This window comes from Pseudopipra pipra, chromosome 1 (assembly GCF_036250125.1).
Source record: "Pseudopipra pipra isolate bDixPip1 chromosome 1, bDixPip1.hap1, whole genome shotgun sequence".
Taxonomy (NCBI): domain Eukaryota; kingdom Metazoa; phylum Chordata; class Aves; order Passeriformes; family Pipridae; genus Pseudopipra; species Pseudopipra pipra.
In genome coordinates this window covers 135,901,326-135,922,672 of record NC_087549.1, presented here as the reverse complement: position 1 = coordinate 135,922,672, position 21,347 = coordinate 135,901,326, and the positions used below count along the sequence as shown (strand labels likewise).

Here is a 21,347-nt window from a genome sequence, read left to right as displayed (position 1 = left end):
TCGGCTTCTGTAAAGCAGTACTTTCAAGTACTGTGCTTTGAGGCAAAATAAAGTCATTAACAGCTTCTTCTAAAATGCTGTAGTGTGAATTGCTGCAACTCAGAAGCAATCAACAACTGTCTTAGACCTTTATGAACAACATATGGGGACCTTGTCCACTGTCTCACTTCCAGTGTTCCCATCTGACTACCAGATCTTTACAGGCTGTAACTCCTGTGTGGAATAGGCTGAATTTCATAATCATTGCTGCTGCTGCAACTACTTTGTATGAAAAAAAAACCCTAACAAGAAAACAAAACCCATATTTATTAAAGTAGGTAAGAAGTGGATCCCATTCTCCCAGATGTCCACCTGAAACATGAGACAGTAAACTTATTCTCACTTCTAGTCTGGACCAGTGAACATTTTAAGAAACAATGCTGTCTGAAAATTGTCATGTACCCATCATTAGAGAACTGAGGATTCCTTCCCCTGTCACATTTCATTAGTAACTTGAAATGTCAAGTCTGAATCGCAAGGCAGAAAGTGCAGAACATCACAGATTCCCATGTTAAGAGCAAAATGCAATTATTTTTTTCTGGGGAAAATCATATTAAAAATACCACATTCCAAAGGTAAACAAATAGCAGCTAAAGCAATGTGTTTATCAGCCAGAAACTAGTAAGATAACAAAGTACAAGGTTTCATACACTTACCACAATCTGATTCATCAGACTGATCAGAGCAGTCAGGTCTGAAATCACACTTCTGGGTCATGTGGATGCAGCGACCAGAGGCTCTACAGACAAACTCCTTCTCTGTGCAGTTGTTCATAGGGAGTGTGGCAGGAACTGAAGTTCCTGAAGTAGTTGTAGAGATAGTGGGCAAGTTTCCTTCGAAAAACAAAGCAACAGAATGTTGAGTGCCCCGATCAAGGCGTTCTAGCTTCATAATGATTTCTCCCCTTGCCACTCCCACCCTTTGTCAAGGGTATAGATTTACTGGAAACATGCCTGGACAGTCGAGTTGAATGACTTAAATGCTGCTCAGCAGGAGCTAAATTGAACATTTCCTCAGTGGAAAGCACTAGTTTTGTCATGCCAGCCAACCACGATCCATACAGTTTTCGATACTTGCAGGAATTTATTTACATCTCTCGCCTGCCTTTCAAATTTGGATTAACTGAGTGAGTCATTTCAAAAAATTGATGCCACTGAGACTGAAAAACAATCACAGAAACTTATTTTCCCTATGAACCAAGGCTAACAGATTATTCTGATGATAATGGCTTTTTTTTAACATGTCGATTACTGCAAGTGACTGTGGAAATTACTATGTAACCTTCTTACCTTGTAAATTCATCACTGAAAAAAAAATTCTTTTCTCATTAAAGAAATTATTCTGAGGTCATCACCTTGTTCCACCACCTCCTTTATGCTTCATTCAAACTCATTACCACTTCTTTCAAATCAATTGTCTTTTCTTTTCCTCTTATACTTTACTATGCACCTTTCTTCAGGCTTACTCTCATTTCTTGAAAACCTTTGCTATTATTGTCCATAAAAAGAATTTTCATTATAAAACTCCTTTTTAAAATTTAATCCTTAATGAAATTATAAACTGTAGTGCACAATGCACCTGAGCAATACACCTGAGTTAATTAAAAAGTACATGTGAGGACTTTTTATATTAAATGTGTCTGGGACAGCAGGGATGGTTTTGCTGGTTTTTTTTCTTGAAGCCTGGAGCACTAAGAATGATAATAAATTACACACAGGAGCCATCTCTATTTCAGAAGGTAGAAAGCAAATCTAAGACAAATAAATTACACTCCAATCAAATGAATGGTACTCCTATAATATCTTAAGATTCAAACAAAAGACTTGGGGGAAGAATCCTTTTGAAGGAAGAATTGTATGAATTAATATATTTGTCTACATCTCATAATAATAGCAAAGACCTTATTGGTTAAAAATTTTTAAATATAAATGCCACATTCAAGTCTCCTAATCCACTGGAATGAGAGAAGAAATTTGGAGTATTGTAACTTTTACTACTCCTGAGAAGATAGGAAGATCTGACACTTTCTCTATTATGAAACAACGAATTTTCTGTGGTTTACAAAATACCATTTTCCAGAGCAAGCATCATAGCCTTTGGTTACGGCAGTCAAATAATGTATTGAAGCGGTACACTCAAAATTAAACATCTTTTATATTACTTATGAGGGACTTTACCACCAAGCTATCAAGCCTATCTCTTCCTAATCAGTTTTTGGTTACTTAAAGTGGAACAAGAGCAACTGGGCAGCTAGTAGTCAATTCTAGGGTGCAGGGATATGGAAACCCTGCTTTTTCAACCTGATCCAACTTCTGTTAAATATGGTGGAATATGCCATATTTATTGTCTGTTTTTTTAGGCTTTTCCCACAGTCTCTTTGACTGTTTTTTGGTTGTTGGGATATTTTTATGGCATGGAGGAAATAAAATAAAGGTAGGACCCTGGAGTGCCTCAAAAATTGCTTCAAAACTAAAAACACTTTAAAAATATACAGAACACAAAACCTGATTCCTGTCCACCATTATACTTGAGTATTTTTGTTTTATCTTTCCATACAAAATGAACTCTTTTTTCCTTATTTATGAACTTTGAAACTCTGACTCTCTATACTTTTCAAATTTCTCGTTTGATTTACTCTCTCTCACAGTATCCTTCTGGACAAAATGTCCAGCACACAGCTGGATAAACACATCATGGGCTGGGTGAGCAATTGGCTCACGGGTCAAGCACAGCGGGTAATAGTGAATGGGGCAACATCACACTGGAATCCTGTCACTAGTGGGGTTCTGCAGGGCTCCATCTTGGGCCCTGTGCTCTTCAACATCTTCATAAATTACTTGGATGCAGGACTGGAAGGGATACTAAGCAAGTTTGTAGATGACACAAAACTCAGAGGAGCTATTAATTCCCTCAAAGGCAGGGAGGCCCAGCAGAGAGACCTCGACAAATTAGAGGACTGGGCAATCACCAACCATAGGAAGTTCAACAAGAGAAAGTGCTGGATTCTGCCCCTGGGACAGGGCAACCCTAGATGTTCAGATAGACTGGGGAATGAGATGCTGGAAAGCAGTACTGTGGAAAGGGACCTGGGGGGTCCTGGCTGATGGCAAGTTGAACGTGAGTCAGCAGTGCCCTGGCAGCCAGGAGGGCCAACCGTGTCCTGGGGGCATCAGGCAAAGCATCGTCAGCTGGTTGAGGGAGTAATTGTTCTGTTCTATTCTGCACTGGTGCAGCCTCACCTTGGGCACTGTGTGCAGTTTTGGGCACTGCATTATAAATAAGATATTAGGTTATTGGAGAGTGTCCAAAGGAGGACAATGAACATGGTGAAAGGCCTTGAGGGGAAGCCATATGATGAGTGGCTGAGGGCACTTGGTCTGTTCAGCCTGGAGAAGAGGAGACTTCATTGCAATCTACAACTTTTTCATGAGGGGAAGAGGAGGGTCGGACACAGCTCTCTTCTCTGTGGTGACAAGTGACAGGACCTGAGGGAATGGCTTGAGGTTGTGTCAGGGGAGGTTTAGGTTGGATATTAGAAAAAAATTCTTCACCTCTAGGCTGGTTGGGCACTGGAACAGGCTCCCCAGGGAAGTGGTCACAGCACCAAATGTGACAGAATTCAAGAAGCATTTGGGCAATGCTCTCAGGCCCATGGTGTGACTCTTGGGGATGGTCCTGTACAGGGCTAAGGATTGGACTTTGATGATCCTTGTGTGTTCCTTCAAATTTGGCATATTCTGTGAAAATTTTCTTTCATAACTCATTTGAAAATATTAAGGGATTTTTTTACTTGTTCTTTCAAGATATTCTTTCTCAGATATAAGGCATTGTACATTAACTCAGTGTTTAGAAAAAACCCTTTATATTCAAAATGTTATAATAAATGCTGTGCACTGTATAAATTTGCTAAAAAGTGAGATAATTATCTGCAAAAGAAATGCCATACACACTTCATATTCCTAGTATACATAGTTATATCAACAAGAAATTTTTGGAGTAGCAAAAATGCATCTGCACTAGCGTGTTTTAGAATTAGTGCTAGGATGCTGATATTTAGACACTAGTCCTGTCATGACTTTACATCAACTGCCACACCACATATAACTCTGTAATGCCTGTTGCAGCTAACAGCAGTCCTCTTAATCCTTCTGTGATGAAGGATTTATGTCTGGTGTCTTGAAGTACATGTATTTTGCAATATAATATTTTACAATTCTGTAGACATTGTACTACCCTTGGTAACAAGGATTTCTGAGAACAGGTTGCTTTATCATCTGAACTATTCGTGTACTGTCATGTGAGAGCAATTGGCACAGCAAATACATGAAGAATTATTGAGGGGAGGTGGAAGGTTGTTTCCAACTGAATAGGCTAAATGAAAGTTTAGGTTTTTTACACACAGTTATATTTCTTTTTTCTTCTAGGAATCAAGATCTCACAGAGTTTGGAAGCTGCACATTTCTCGCTGAGGATCTGCTTTGGGCCTCACTCGCACAGCAGAAACTATTTTGTGCTGATGCCTGGATATGAGGGGAGCAGGGAAACAAGTCTGAATTTCCTTGTCAGGCATGAGTCACAGTTTGATCTGGGTTTTGCTTTTCTAGTAGTAATATTTAGAATAACACCAATGAATCAGCTCACAGCTAGGAGCTGTACAGTTCAACTCTTACCATTGTAAAGAGTACAGCCTAGAAAAGACATGTCATCAAGTCCAATGTCTCCAGTGAAACCATCGCCTACAGTACCTTCCATCAAGATCTAGGGGAACAAGAATTATGAAAACATTTTTCAGTATATAGTAGACTTCCACTACTCATTAAATATTTAACATGAATTGATAGAGGAGTCATTTGCCATGTTTCACACTTAAAATGAAATTAAATTTATTCTAGGGGAAAAAAATTCTATTTAGAGACACTTTACGAAAGAGACTAATTATTATCAGCTTTCACTGGTGGTTACATTAATCACAGTGAACTGTAACAGAATGATTGGCTTCACAATGGTGTAAATTCACTGAAACATCATTGTGATATAAAATGATGGCAAGACATTATCAAAAGTGGCATATTATGATTAGTTCCTTTGGTACTTATTGCAAAACCACTAATCATGCCTAAATATAGTAACATTTATTTGAATAAATTATAGACTCTTACACAAATACCAGTGTGATGAAAACAATTAAGCAGGTTAGAGAAGAGCTATGGAACCTTTTAAAGATAAATTTTCTACTATTTCATTAGAGTTGTCAATGCTCTATTTGTTCACTTTCTCATTATTGTCTACTGCCAAGGAATGGAAGAGGTAAGTGTTTGTGAAATATTCTTTGGAACACTAAATAAGCCTCTTTTCTTCTGACTGTTGCTGAATTGTAAATATCCAAGCAGGTGATCAGAGAAAGATTTACTAAGAATTGTCTTAGTTTAACTGATTAATAATCTCTATTCATAAAAATAAAAAAGCCTTCTCAAACCATGCAATTTGAAAAAAAGATAAATGGATGTTTTTGCCGATCCAATGGAGTTCAAATGTTAAAGTTATTTCCTTGCTGTTTTTTAAAATACTTCTGTCACATACTATATACATACATTCAAACTTCCAGCTTATTCTGAAATGCTGCGTAAAATTTCTAATGTATTTTTCACAGTTTGTTCCTCAGTTCAACAGAAAATTCCTACCCAGGAATTATCTTTATAAAGATAAACAGTGGCAAAAACATGGCAGTCCTACTTCACAGTACTGTCAGTTCTAATTTTTTTTGCAATTTATTATTTGCAATTTTTCTGCTATTCTGAAATTGCATGTGAATAGTAAATTTATTACTGATGCTGACATCACCAGAGTAAATAAAAATGATTACACATCATTTCTACTTGATGTCCATTAGATAAAAAAAATGAGTATGCTAAAAGAAGACAGGTATATGTCCCCTACTGTGGATATACTTAAGATAGGTTATTTTAAGATAAAATATATCTAATGGGAATGACAACAGTAAATGACACAATTGTCTCTTATTGTTCTCATCTTAGTATGGAATTCTTATTTTTACCTCAGAATACCTATAAATATTCTTTACAATATTATCTCAGTCTTTTGTTTCCTGTTTAGATTAAAGTGTGGGCAATGCTACAGTACTGGTAGCAATAGCAATAAAATGATTAGAAACAGGACACACCAAGACATCTGTTGTTTGGAAATGCCATGTAAGAAAACTTATTATTCCAAAATTATTCTTTCCAGTGTAATTTTGACTGGCAAACACACAGTAGTTTACATATAACTTTGAATTTGTTTTCAAAGCATGAAATATTAACTACTAATAATTGATTACTCATTAATTAAATTCAGACAAAGAGAAAGAGGCTTTGTTTATTCACACACTTATTACTAAGACAAATCTGGGTGCCCTCAAAACTACACTAATTTTTTTCCCTTGAGAAAGTTGCACTCATGGAACTTAGGCAGGAATGTGCTATAAAGAGATTAAAGTTATCCAAAGCTAGAAGTGGCAGGACACAGTTCTGTAGGGGTAATTGAATTCAGAATACCTCTGTACTGTTAAGATGATGATTCTGATTGCACTGTTTAAAATCTCCCCACCCAAAATAATTTTTTAATTTATCTATGTAGCTGGGGAGTCTGATACTTTGGCATATAGCATGAACTCATTAACAACACAGGAAATGTAACAGAGATGTAGGTAGAGACTTGAAAATAAGGCTGATTTATGAGTTAATGCCTCAATATAGAATATAGTCTCTCTGCACCTGTGGTTAAACATTGACCACTTAAATTAATTTGCCAGCTGTAATTCTGCAAACTTCATAAGCTATTATTAAACAATCTCCAGGGAATTCATCCACCATGAAGCTCATTTCACATCTCATTTATTATTTGAATAAGAATAAATAATTCCCAATTTCTCGTTTTCAGAACTCTAGAGATCCAGTCTCAATGAAAACTATAAAGGTATCAAAAGGTATTCGACATTAAAAACCTCCATGAAAAGCAAACTGTATTAGAATGACAGTCCATATATATAAAAGGAATGATCCCTTATGATTTTGAACAAAATAGGCTTTGAAGAGTGAAGTAACACTTCCACAAGTGTTAATAAAGAAATTACAATGGGTAATATTGTTCTGTACAAATGTCCAATTTTTACAGCAGTGCTAATTTCTGTCACTAGGCAGTTCCCACTGAAGGTTAGCAAAATAAAATCTTAATTTCCATACAAGCATAGCTTAAGCTAAAATTGAATTAATTTCAAAAACTGTGAGGTATTAAAATTTCTAAAGATTTCTGAATGTCTAGGAAATGGTGATATTAGTTCTAATGTATTTAATCAGTGATTTAGTTGAACAATATCTCGGGATTGTCACAGGAAGTGTCAACAGTGTTACTTAATAATTTTATTAGTTGCTTGAGTATGGTAATTTGGATTAGGTTTGCTATGATTCTTTCTAGCAAGAAGTTGTGTGATTTGGCTTGAAGAAGAAAGAACAACCAAAAAAGTGAATAATAGCACAAATAACTGACAAAGCACTTTGCCTTCAAAAACTTTTGTTGTAACTTACTGAAAGCAAATGTAAGATTGAAAATAATATACATTTCACCCCATGTCTCTGAAGTAAACTACTCTTACATGTTAATGCTAGGGATAAATAAAGAAAAATTTCCAATAAATTTTCATCCAGAAATGTAACAAATCCATTATGAGATGATGGAACTTCTGTAATTACAAAGGACAAGCCGTAGAATCAAGCCTCAAAGTTCCTTTTTATTAAAATATCTTCATTCAATGATCATGTCACAATAAGTCTTTAGTGTAGGAAGATTTTTTTCAAGAACATATGGACATATTCTTATTCCTATAATAATATAAGTACATAAAAGAGGGAAACTATTTACCAAGCAAAGATGATTTTTTTCAGAAAAATTGTGATTTAAAAAAATGGAAACATTTAGATTTAATTTTGACTTTTTGATCACTTATTAGTTAGTTCATGTCAAATAAGACTTGTTGATTTCTTTGATAAGTGAGTAAGAACACAGCAATGTATTCCTCCCTATTTTTTTCTCTGCTTCCTCAGCTGCAAAGTAGTAGGCACTGTGGGACCTGAGACTATTTCCTAAATCTCTCATCTAGATATCCAGTAGTTGCATCCTGACTTTGTGACATCGAACTTTTCCCCTGTACCTTCTGCAACATCGGAAAAAAAATCTGTGTAAACACGCAGAAGGGTTGTCACAGCATGTTCCAGCTTTCCCCCTTATGAGGGGAATGACTAGGCAGTCAGAGCTGTTATTCTTTGCATGGAACCCTTTTGCCCCCAAAAGCAAGAACAAGTGGAGACCGGCCATCATCCTTTGGAGAGATTATCAACATTGGATCACCACGACATTTTAACGATACACATAGAAAAGCTCAAGATCCCACTGCCTTTCTTCAAAGCCCATCAGCCCCTTTCTTTTGTAACAACCAAAAATGCTTTAGAAATTAATGTCTCAAGACTTCAAAAGTCAAAAAAAGTCCTTTCACAAAGTTGCCCAAATGAATTGTTACCAATGTTCTTAAGGTTGAACACATCAAATATGAAAAATCTTGTGTCAAATATTTGATGTTTTACAGTGTTTGGTTTTATAAGATACTGAAAAACACTAGTTCTAGTTCAGTAAAGCACTTCATCACACTTCACTATAAGTTTGTGAACCCTCATGTTGATTTATGATGTTTTTCAAAGCATTTCTCTAAAGTGCAGAGATGAATCACAATTCTGTCCTGTTTTAGACTGTTCAGCGATGTTGGTGGGACTGCTGACAAGCATAATATTAATAACTGTTTACATATTCTTGGAGTCTTTGCTGTATTAAGGCCACAAAATTTCATTCAAGACAAAAGATCCTGTTTTCACTCTGTGATATTAGCACTGGAAGAATTATTGCAGAAGTTTATATTGTCAGTGCCTAGAAATTTCTGAGATTCTAGGTTTGTAAAACAACATGTTTAGCCTGCCCACTTGGGAAACATCTATATAGCAATTATAATTCTAAAGCTATACTTAATACAATTTAAGGTCATGGTTACTTTTTTTCTTAATCTACAAAGATAAACAGAAGTCTTCTTTCTTTTCTCCCAAACACCTTTTCCCCCAGACTTTGTAAGTAAGTAAATGAGTAAATAAATAAATAACACGATTCTGGCTGAGTTACTATATCAAATTTCTGGGCCTAATGGTCCTGAAATATCTGTCTTACACTGACCAATATGACTTGCTATGATCTGCATACTTCTGTCCCTCCCTTTTGTATATTGGAGCATGTCAGGATATCAAGGGCTGCATAAAGACATTTCCACATCTCTATGCTGAGATAGAGAATTCTGAATAAGGTTGAATGGACAAACATGTATGCAGTGTTACTGCTAAGGCAATTCTTCCATGCTGAGCTAAGGAGTGTCCTAAGAGCAGACACACATTGTTTTCTTTTCAGTGCTTATGAAAACATCTGTGGCAGCAACACAGTGAATTATCTGTTCAGCAGCAAATGATAGTGAGCAAGGGGATCATTATTAAATCTTTTGCCTAAAGAGGACCTTTCTTAATCCAGAGGATTTTTCTTGACTAAGTTACATGGAATTGCTGTTCCTACATCCATGCATATGGCCTTAACCTCCCAAAGTAAGAAAACAGTAACACAGGGATATCACTGGGACATGTGACTTGAAACCTTGTCTTCATTAAAGATAATGAGTAGAATTTCTACATTGTTTCTAAATTCTGCTGTAAGTGTACTTAATAAACAGAAAGATTATAAAAAAAATATTTAAAAAGGACTCTGCTGGATATAAAGCATAGAACTATGGAAGGAAATTTAATTAAAAGTTAAATGAAGTACAGCTTTCCTGTGATCTTCCTGTTACCTTTTCAAAGACGTCTTCTAGATCCAGTAAAAGAATGAGAAAAGAGTCACTAACATTTTCCTTCTCCTTGCAAAGTTATCCAAGTCTCATTTTCCTGTTCAGCAATAAGTAATATAGTAACAGCAATAGGAAATTTGAAACACTACTCTTAATTTTCAGGAAAGCAAAACTCCTACCTTACATGATTTCCCTCAAATTTAAATGGCTCAACACACTTTCTAAGTGGGTGGTGGGTTCTGAAAGGTGTTGAAAACCTCTCATTACTTCAGGTTTTCTATATTAAAAATGTGGGCAGTACTTGACAGTTCAGTGGTGTATAGAAAGGTTATTTTTACCTTGTGTGATTTCCTTTGAGCAGCCTGCATGTAAATAGGAAAAAAGGTAAAAAACACTAACCCCTGCCCCCTTTGCCTTCTCCCCTCTGAAGAAAAAAAAAAAGCAAGGAAATGACAGATGTGAAATTAAGAATATAATTTTCACTGGGAAAGGCATTATTAAAGATAGATTAGAAATTCTTATTCTCAGTCCCCTTTGTGCACACATTGGGACTTGATGACGTTATGACAAGTCTTCCATGGCATCGATAAAACAATAACACAAAGAATAAATTATTTCTATTATTAGAGTGCATTATAGCTTCATAATATTTAGTGTTGTGATAGCACTGAATGAAAGGGCACTATCTTTCCCAAAGAACTGAACTAAACCCCTGAAATATTCTCTGAGGTTTGTAAAATATGTTTTCCTGACTTTCCATGTGATTTCCTTATTTCCACAGTTTTCTGTGCTCTGAAATCCACTTGTCAAAAATGGCAATACTGATGTTTAGGAATGACTTTTTAAAAAACTCACACTACTTTTTCCCTTTCAAATATACTGCATTGCACCACAGATATTTTGGAGATGCAAACTCTCAGTATTTCATTTCATACTGTAGGTATTGAATAGCCTTCACTATCAAGACAAAATTCACTACCAACCACAAAGTCTTATGGTTGTTTTTCATTCTTTCTCTCAAGTGCCCTAATTTCCTCATTGTCCACTCTACATATACTGTTTCTCACGTATATTGTGCACTGTTTAAGAAACCTGAGAATGAATTGTCCAAACTAGACCCTACACAACAGATCAGAGAAAAAAAACAATTATTAGAAAAAGAGCTACTAAGATGCAGCAAATATGGCTGGACATCCATGTATCTGAAGTAGTATTGGAGGACTAAGAGGCAACAGAAGCAAATGGTAACATTTAAAGGACAGAAAAAGAAAAAAAAAAGAAAAAAAGAATTTCTGAATACTAATCTCAGCAGATTATTAGGGAAAGTACAAAGGAGCAGAGCAGGCAAAGGAAGATAAAGAATGATAAACTGAAAATTGAAACTGAAGTTATGGCTTGAGTGGAAAATCCATGATGACTAAATCTTTGTGTGGAAATTGCTACCAGGGAAAGGATCAAAAGTGATAACAGAAAAATGATCACAAGTGGATATTAGAGGTGTAATAAACATCTTAGAGAAGTCCTTGATAAATTCAGAGTTGCTTCAACATCAGATTTTAATGCAAAATGCATATCTGACCAACTAAACATTAACAAACTCCTACTGGTATGTCTACACACTGCAAACAAGGCCCTGAAGAAGGAAGCAAGAAGACAATCAAATCAAGGCAGAAGGCTAACAACACTTGACGATAGTAAACCTGGTTCAATTATGGCGAAAGTGATTGCAGAAAATCTGAAATCACAGTTAGAATATCAAAGAGTGAGCCTCCCAGTGCACAGAAAGCTCTCTGCAGCACAATGAGATGTCCAATGAGGACAGATGCACCAGTGGCTGGGTCAGCCGTCCAGGTGTGTGTCAACGGCAGTGTGTGTCTCCCCGCAGACTGCTGCCACTTCCACAGTGACAACAAGCCCAGCATGTAGTGGTACCACCCAGACTCTATACCCAGCAGTGCATCACAGGTAGGAGGTTATAGTCTCGTTATTGTGCTACTAGCCCTTAACAGACTTTTCTTTCCATAATTTGCCAAGATACTTATTGATTCCATTCCATTCCATACTTCCTCGTACCCAAAACATCCCTCACCAATGAATTGTACAACAGACCATCCTAAAATACTATTTCCTTTTGTTTTGACTGTTTTACTTTATGATTTCACAGAGTATCTCTCATTCTCTGTATTCAGAAAAGTCACAACTGATCTTTATGCAGCTTCTCTGTGACACTATTGATTACATGTTTCTCCATTATATCTATTCATCTCCCTTTCTAAAAGGAACACTGTTTACCTAAGTGTTCTAGAAAGTGTCAAACATTTCTACTTCCTTTTTTTTTTCCATTTTAATGTTACAAATGTAAAGGTAAATACACAATTACTTTGTGTTTTTAGTATATATATAAGAAAGAACACAAATTCTTCATAACAAGTTTCCTTCTAACCACACTGTGAGTAGTAAAGAAAAGTCCTAGCTATGTGTGCTGATATGCAACTCTAACAGACTGAACCTGGTCTCCTCACATTACTTTCCACACAGGAAGGAATACTTCTTGGAACAAAAAAGAGTTATGTGCACTCTTTACAGAGAAGCTGCATGCAAGAAATTTGGTTAAGTTTGGTCAGCCCCATTTTCTGGAGCGCACCAATGTAAGTCCAGAATTTCAATCTGATGCTTATCCATTACTGATTAGAGAAGACTGAAAAATTGACACAGTTAAGTCAATCTACAAAGGTACTGATGCCACAAAGCCCCATTAAAAATTTCTCTGTGAGGGGGTGTGAAATGTGATACAAGATCACATTATTTCCATATAATTTCCATAGTTCTGATGTTTGTTGTGTAGGAAATGAAATGTTGAATTTTCTTACTTCAAGGGTATTATAGCTAATGAGGAAGACTAGCAAGTCATTATCTTAAATTGCTCTACTATAACAAGTCCTCCCATACTATTCATATATGAAATATAATTATCACCATTAGAAATGTATGAAAGAAAAACGTTACATTTTGAAATCTCACAAATTGCCACAACAGACTCTTTTTGTTTGAAACAGAACTCAAACCCACTTTAAAAATAGTTTGTAAAGTAGAATTGTACCAAAAATTCCATTTACCACTAGAATTCTGAGTTTTTCATTACAGAAATGGCTGGTGGAGTGGAGGGGTTAGTCAATCCCCTGTCTTATCAGAAAAGTAATTTCCAGAAACAGTTAGAATTGCAGAAATAACTGAAGAGTGAGCTTTGTGATGTTGTTTCACTTATTACATAGCAAATCATCAGAATCCCCAAGGAACAATCTCATTCCTCATCCCACTGAGGAATGAAAAGAAAGGGACTAGAGGATGAAAAGTAGAACTGCCTATGTGATCATAACTATATAGCTGGTAGTAACTTATACACAATTTTTAGACCTTTCTGTCTCTCATTTTAAATGAATGGCAAGAGCCTGAATGCAAATGATGTGTGTTCACCACGTATATATTTGACACTAAACAGATATGTCTAAGGTATACCAAAAACCATAATGCATGAAGTACCTGGATATAACAACAAAAAAAAAGAAATGCATAACAGATACTAAAAATAGCAGTTGGAGAAAGAAAGTTTGTTTGTATTTGTGTTCACAGAACACAGTGCTATTCTATATTCATAGCAAATGTATCATTCTAATTTTCAATCAATATTCCATTACTTCCTAAGTTAATACATAATTGATTTAAAGAATAAAATTGTTACAGTGAATTTTGTCGTTTACTTTTCTTAACCTGTTGTAAAGTAAGAAAATACAAAATACATTTTATATCTACTTATTTGAAATTTTATTTTACTTATCAACTTTTATAAGCTAATATTTTTCAATGAACGTTCATTATTTATTTTCTCCTGATTTTGCTCCTTATTTTCCACACTTAAATGAAGGAACTTTTACATTTGAAGGTACAAGCAAGTTGTTATATATGATACTCAGAATAAAAAAATTTTTAGTAATGATGCTAAATATAATATTAACGGTTAATAATGAACTTAGTGTATTTGCATTTTTAAATTTCATAAGATCCAACAGAAAAAATTGATCTTTATAAAATCACCAGAGAATGTTAGACTCCCTTATGCATTACTTATGTTTTGAAGTATCTAAGATCTATAATCATTTTTATTTACAGAGATAAAGATATAGATTGCAGATGAGTAACAAGTGAACAATTGCATCAGGTTAAAGGTAATTACTGATTCTTTTAATAATTTGTTTCACAATGTAGTAAAGTTGCCCTGGGTCTCTTAAGACAAAGTAGGTATGTAATTTTTATCATGACTAAAAGGACTGAGATACAAAATTTTGCCACTGTTCACATATTATAATTTTCTTTTTTTGTATCCACAGAAAGATGAATGATAGAGCAAGCTAAGAGAGAAATGTTTATCTAAGATGTTAAAATAGCATATTTGCACTTTCTTCTGAGGAGAAACTATTTCAGATATTATGATTATGCTAAGATAAAAGTGAACACTATTAATCATCAATATAAGTAGGTGACCATAGACTGATTGTTCTTTTATGACCTTTTCAAATGTTCTTTTAAGGAAAAGACGTGTAAGTAAACTTCTCAGGGAGATGGAAATAAATGCAGATCAAGTACAGAGACAAGGACACTCGACAGTGGGGTTTTTTCATGTTGAAACAAGTATCCCATATGATAAAAAGGAATAGCTTATAAGGAATATCTTTTAAACTTGAATTTTCCCAATTAAAAAAAGTATAATTTCTTTCAGATTAATAAATCCTTTGCAGAGGAAGGAAAACTCTAGATCAATAAAGTTCCAAAATTTTTATAAGCACGTGTATTTTGGACCATTTCTGTTACTTGTCAGTATTAGTATTTGATGGAGGTGCTTAATTTTGGCTTGGAAAACTTCATCTCTTTCATTTAAATAATTTATTTCTAAATTTACCTTTTTCTCATCCAGCTACTCCTGTTCCTCTTATTGATGTCACATTTTACACTCTGGTGTAAAATGTCTGACAGAACGGCAACAAATGTCAGCCATGGTTTACTGGCAGCTAGAACAAAGGTTTCTTGATAAAAATAAGATTCTGAGGCTTACTGGGAGCTGGTGTGAGCCAAGGGAGTCTGCACGTGCTGTTCCCTTTGGGTTTCTGCCAGAGGATTCAATTAAAGGGCCTGCAGTATCATATCTGAAGTTTTGAAACTTTCAAAAGAGAATCTGGCTTTTAAGAGATTCTCAAGTACCTTTCTTTGCTGCTTTGAATTTTGGGCTGACAACTCCTCCTTTTCCTAGCAGTTAGTATGTAGGTACAACTATCTATATACTCCCAAAGCTGGCTTACCATGCTTAGCAAAATAAACTGAAAATGTGAATTTGAGGGATTTACTATTCATAGTGATTCTTTCTTGGAATGTGGTAAACAAATGACCTACTTACAAAGGGAGGAAAGAGGAAGAGGAGGTATCTCACAGGTATGATTATCCCATATATTTAGAAGAGAAAAAGCAAAATGAAGGTCTGTTACAATGACTGAGACCATCTTTGTTCCTAGAATCTGATATTTTCTATTCACTAGGAATCTCTGAAAATCCTGAAACAGCTGATGAGATGCTCTGGCTAGAAACAGAGATTATGAAACCAAGACATGTATTTTGATCAGAAAATTATTAAAAATTTCTATCTTATTTTTAGACTTTCATGAAAAAAAATCCATTCTCAAGTGAATCTAAACATTTCCTTTGAAGCACTGAGGTGATCCTCCAGACTTAAAGCCTGTGGTGTGAAAGCAGTGAACCAATAGCTTTATAGGGTATGGGGAATACAACAAAGTATGGAATCTACAGCTTTAAAACTGTTACCCAGCCAGTAGACGCCCCAAAACTAATTGAGAGGCTATTCTAGTCTACATCTCAGTAGAAATAGATCAGAGAAAAAGTGGTAACAGTGTGAAGATCTTTCCACCATGTGTCTTTATAGCCGGAAGTATCCAAACACAATACACTTAGAAGAAAGATTGGAAAGAGAAAAGAAAGATTGGAAAGACATCAGCACCTGTCAGCTTAGTAGAAATAGAGCACAATTTGCTCTCTTCAACATTTCTGAGTTTTGAAGGGTCGTAGGTTGTGACGCAGCAAGCTCCATTATAAGATACACAATATACAATTATGAACATCAGATCTTTATCTCTTTCTTCAGAACAAACTATCAAATCTTACACCCCATGCCCCTCAAAACTGACTGTGAAAAAAAAAAACTACATCAAAAGAATACAAGATCTTTGAAATTCCCTGTGTGGAAATGGGCAAGTACAACAGAAAACCCTACATCTCTAAATCATGAAAAATATTTTCAGTTACTGAATAGACCTTCCTAACCCTCAGGAAGTCAAACATGGGACACACCAGTTTATAGCTCTTTAGATAAACTACTGGACACAGAGAAGGAAAGGAAAAGGAAGGAAGAGAAGGGAGGGAAGGGAGGGAAGGGAGGGAGGGAGGGAGGCAGGGAGGCAGGAAGGAAGGAAGGAAGAAAGGAAGGAAGGAAGGAAGAAAGGGAGAAAGGAAGGGAGGGAGAAAGGGAGGAAGGGTTTTTGTTACCATTATGTTTATACACCTTTACATTCCTACAAAAAGTCTTGACAGAAAATGAGCACTCTCCTTCCAGGTGCCTCTTTGCAAGCACAGTAGTACTAATGCCTTTTCCTCCAAAGGGTATAGAACTTCTCTCTACCTAAAAATAATTTTTTAGGAAATAAATGTGAACAATCTAAAGAAAATATTGCCTTTTGTCAGATTTAAAAGGAAAATGGAAGATGTTTATTTCTACAATATGGGGAAGGTGGGGTGGGATGGGGGGGTGTTAAGTAATTCTGTGACCAGTTGATAATCAAGTGAACCAATCCTCTAGTAACCCTGCAGAATATCCCAACCGGACTAAACAGATCATATATAGTGAAAGGTAAATAATATTTAAAATATTTAAAGGGTGAGACAATAAGTCAAGATTTATAGCATTAACTTACTCTAATCATATCTTTCTCCAAATTATATTTGATTATTAGTCTAGCCTAGCAGCCAAATATTTTGAATTATATCTTTTCAGGCAGTATATAATTAAAGATTAATTTGTAACTCTGGAAAAGTAAGACAGAGCAGAGGATATTCCTTTTAACAGTCTTTACATTAATGAATCAAAATTTTTGCCAAGATGTTTTGTATTAGAGTTCGATAAGCTTTTTTTATCAGACACTTGAAAAACAAAAATACTATCTACTTCAAATAACACATATTCCTGTTCAAAACATTAAAATTAAGTGCTTTAGGGGGAAAAGTTAATGCAACACCACCAACAAAATTATTTTACATATTTCCTCAAAAAAACCTACAACTATATTTCAAAGCAAAATTGATCAGTTACAAATAGCTTTGAGATTGTCCAGTCTTTTATATACTCTCAGCAAATAAGCACTTCACAACATAGAATCATCATACCTGAAATGGTTTAGAACTGCTGATGCGGAGTGTTTGTCTGATCCATCTGTTTTCTTGATTTCCAAACTTGTACCACAATGGCCATCCCCTAGCATTACTCACAGTTCTTTGGAAGACTGACAGCTTGTAAACTTGTTTTCCAAACATGTGATAATGAAAGCGGAAAACACAGGTTCCATTGTCAGAAGGGCTGAAGAGAGGACTAAGCAAAATTGCTTTATCTTGGAATTGGCGTGGCCCAGAGGATTCCATGTAAATGTAGTGTCCCCTGACTGTGCCTGTCGTGTGATCCTTTAAAGGGCCTGTATTAACCGTGGGGGTTGGACCTTGTATTCTGATCCAGTCAAAGTCATCCTTTACACTCTGCTCCCAATTGCACAGCCCATTTTCAAAGTTACACTGTAGGTCAGGGTCTGAAATGTAAACAGGACAGATTGCAAAAAGACCCCAAAAAGCAAAGGGGATAATGCATTAATTGATATACTTCTTATCTTTGCAAAAAATCCTTTCAAATTTATAGAAAACCCCCATATCTTCTCCTTGAAAACATTCTTATCTGAAGGATAAAATATACATTTGTCTGTACATAAGAGAATTACCTTTTCTTTCAATACATATCTGTCCATCTGTACATAATTTATTGAATAAACTGAAGTGTGAAAAACATTTTATTATCCATGCTATTATTTTCATGTATTATTACAATTAAATAATACAAAGTTCTTTAACTGAAACTGAACTGAGTAAAGGAGTTAAAACTGAGGTTAATTGAATGAAATAAACCACAGGATATAGTCTTGTAGGTATGTGTAATAAGTGATCTGATATATTTTTACATGACAGACGTAGTCCTAAAAATGGGTTGTTGTGGTTTAGGTCTTTATTATCCTCAATAACAGTAGCACAATAGCATTATCAAAGCTAAATTCAAGAGAGGCCTTTATAACAAAACTGCACTTTTTTATTTGACACCAAAGCAAAATATTGATTAGCGCAATTACTTCTAATGTAAAACAGTAAAATGTGTCAGGGGTGGTGAACTTGCATTCCAACTTTGCATGTGCTCTTCAGAAACAGTAACTGAAACTATAGCCAATTCTTTTTTTTTTTTTTTAATTAAGCTGTTATCTTTAATGATGCTTAAAACTGCAACTCATATCTTACTGTGGACCTCAAAATGGGTTATAAAGAAGATAGACATTACACAAGGGGGAAACTGAGATAGGAAAGCCTTCACTTTCTTTTGAATTCAGGGCAGTTTTAATTTAATAGTTGGCAAATATCACTGCAGACTGATAACCCCTCAAGCACGTAAGGTATCTCACGTTTCTCAAACTGATTGTGATTTGCATAATTTAGCTACCTTAGGATGTGATAAAGCAACTGCTAGTTAATTTTATTTTATATTAAAGTTCTTGAGTTCTTAAAATTGATGAATGCATGCTTCAGGGAGAAAACCATCAACAGCACCCTTCAGCACTGCAAGGTGAGTGTCAAAAATGCGAATGACTCATGGCTTTCTTTGGTACTTACAAGTTCTTTCCTTGAAAGGGATAATTATGTCCAGCATGACTGCTATCTTTATAACAGATATTTTAACACTTCTTTGATAGTAACAGTATAGGTCATAAGAAAAGATAGGACATACACTCCTCTCAGTCCATCAGTATGTCTTACACTGTACTTCCATCAGTATAATCAAAGATAGCATGTTGACCTAAATCAAGTGGCAGACTGCAAAACCTCTCTTTTAAAATAACCTTGTAATGTGTGTTTGTGTTTTATGTGAGTTAAAGAAATATAACTGGTTTGGATGAAGGAGACTGAATTGCATTTACCCTCAGTTGTAACTCTTCATATGCATTTAGGTTTAAAATTATCATTCTGTTTTATCAATAACTATATTCAGTGGAATCATCACTGGCAATGACATTGATAGGCTCTAACAATTCTGTGTTTTTTCTCTCAAGAGTTGAACTGGCAAGTAAATTTTTGTGTGATGTAAAGTAAGCAGTAATGGAAAGTACTCACTACAGTTGTCTTCATCTGATCCATCCCCACAGTCATCCACAAGATCACAGACCAACAAACTGTCAATGCATGCTTTTGTGTCTCTGCACCAGAAGTGATTTGGACCTTCACAACTTAATGCTGGAGGTGAGAGAGCACAGTTTTCAAATCCGATATCATCAATTGCTGAGACACCGTCATAAAAACCCAGACTGATTTTATCAAGTGAAAATTGGAAAGCATGTGGAAGGCGTCCAAGCTGTATGACTGCCTTCAACCACTGATTTCCCTCGTTGTAATATGTCCTCCAAAGGACAGTAGGCTGTTTCAGCCCATCTACAAGCAATTGCAGCTCTGCTGCCCCAACTGACTGTCCATAGTTGTAATACCTAAAATGATAAAAAAAGAATGTTAAATGGGCAAATTATGAAAATGGACCACATCAGGTAAAGTAGATACATACAGTATATTTTCTGTTATATCTCTGTGACATATAGGAAGTCCCTAGTGCCTATTACAAGTTTACTTGTAATTCAATACATTTTCTGAATGATGGTAGGATAGGCTGCTATATCAGTCCAGGCCTCATTTCAAGAATTGAAGATTTTGAAAGGAGAAGCATGCTTCATTAAATTAAACCCCATAACTGAAGAGACACATTTGTTTTCATATTAAACAAGAAACACTCAGATGCATAACATTTCTTTTATAAATTTAATTCAGTACATAATTGTAAATTTTCAAAAAGGAAAAACAGAATACTTACTGAATGCAAAACTACACCTTGTATCTATGTTACTTATGGTTAACATGTTGCCTTTTACAGCATTTTTTGAGGATCTCAAAGCATTTAAAAATAATAAATACTTAGATTGGCAATTGTACAAAACTGGAAGTAGAATCAAAAATACAACCAACAACTCGAAATTTCCAAATCTATACTCCAAATTCTAGTCATGAGCCTTGAATAAAAAGACATTTCCTCTTCCTGTGGCAGATGTATTTGATACTACTGAGAAAAACCACACTTAATAACATCAAGGTCAGGCCAAACATTTATTTAAACAGTAGTACCAATCTGACCATAGTAAAAAAATTATCACAAATTTTTCTGCCTATCTCTGAAAAGATTCCAAAAAGTCTGAGACAAGACAATAACTGAAAGTGTTTCTTTGGGTTTGGTTGTTGATTTTTTTTTTAACGGGTTTTGGTTTTTTTTGTTGTTGTGTTTTTTTTTTTTTTTTTATCTCTGTATATAAAAAAAAACCAATTGAAAGCAAAACACCTATTCTCATGCTGGAGCTTTTGCTTAAAGACGATGAAATCTGATTTTGGATACTGTAGGTGACTCAAGGACCTACTAGATTTTTCAGTCCTTTCCTGTTCTTGAATAAAATTTCACATTTTCAAATTTATTTACCAAAGAATTATTAGCAAAAAGACTGTGGTATTTGTCCATGTATATGCAGGCATGAGCCTTTACTATAACTTTGCCAAGAGCCTGACAACAAAGTCATCCCTTGTTTCAGTTCTGTTCTCCAAGTACTTCTGCTTATGTCTGCATCTATATGATTACAGAATAAAATGAAACAAATACTTCAGAGGAAGGTGCATCTATTGTAAACTACAACCTCAATTTCAGTTCAAGAGAAGAAATGTGAGATGACCCAGGAATTTTATATCTAAATTATTTCATACCAAAAGGACAGTGTGCAATTTGCTCCAGTTTGCCTGAACTTTGGGCTTCGTAGCCGAGCTATTTGTGAAATGCTGGTGCTGTTCTTCATAATGAACATAAAATGACCTATTAAAATAAAACAGAAAACACCTTTTGAGGTTGAAGAAATAAAGAGTTTCTAAAAGCTTTTAAAAC

The 21,347-nt window shown here is 35.1% G+C and overlaps 1 protein-coding gene across 1 annotated transcript in view; it reads right to left on the bottom strand.

The window, feature by feature from the left end:
• The window catches only part of MALRD1 (MAM and LDL receptor class A domain containing 1), a 246,779-nt gene that overhangs the window by 168,713 nt on the left and 56,719 nt on the right, over window positions 1–21,347 (bottom strand). The window contains exons 16-20 of the mRNA XM_064634936.1: window positions 21,173–21,278; window positions 19,496–19,863; window positions 17,465–17,877; window positions 4,710–4,797; window positions 696–872 (exon numbers count right to left, since the gene is read on the bottom strand). Coding sequence (XP_064491006.1) covers window positions 696–872; window positions 4,710–4,797; window positions 17,465–17,877; window positions 19,496–19,863; window positions 21,173–21,278 — 1,152 coding nt within the window. The remainder of the gene's footprint in view (window positions 1–695; window positions 873–4,709; window positions 4,798–17,464; window positions 17,878–19,495; window positions 19,864–21,172; window positions 21,279–21,347) is intronic.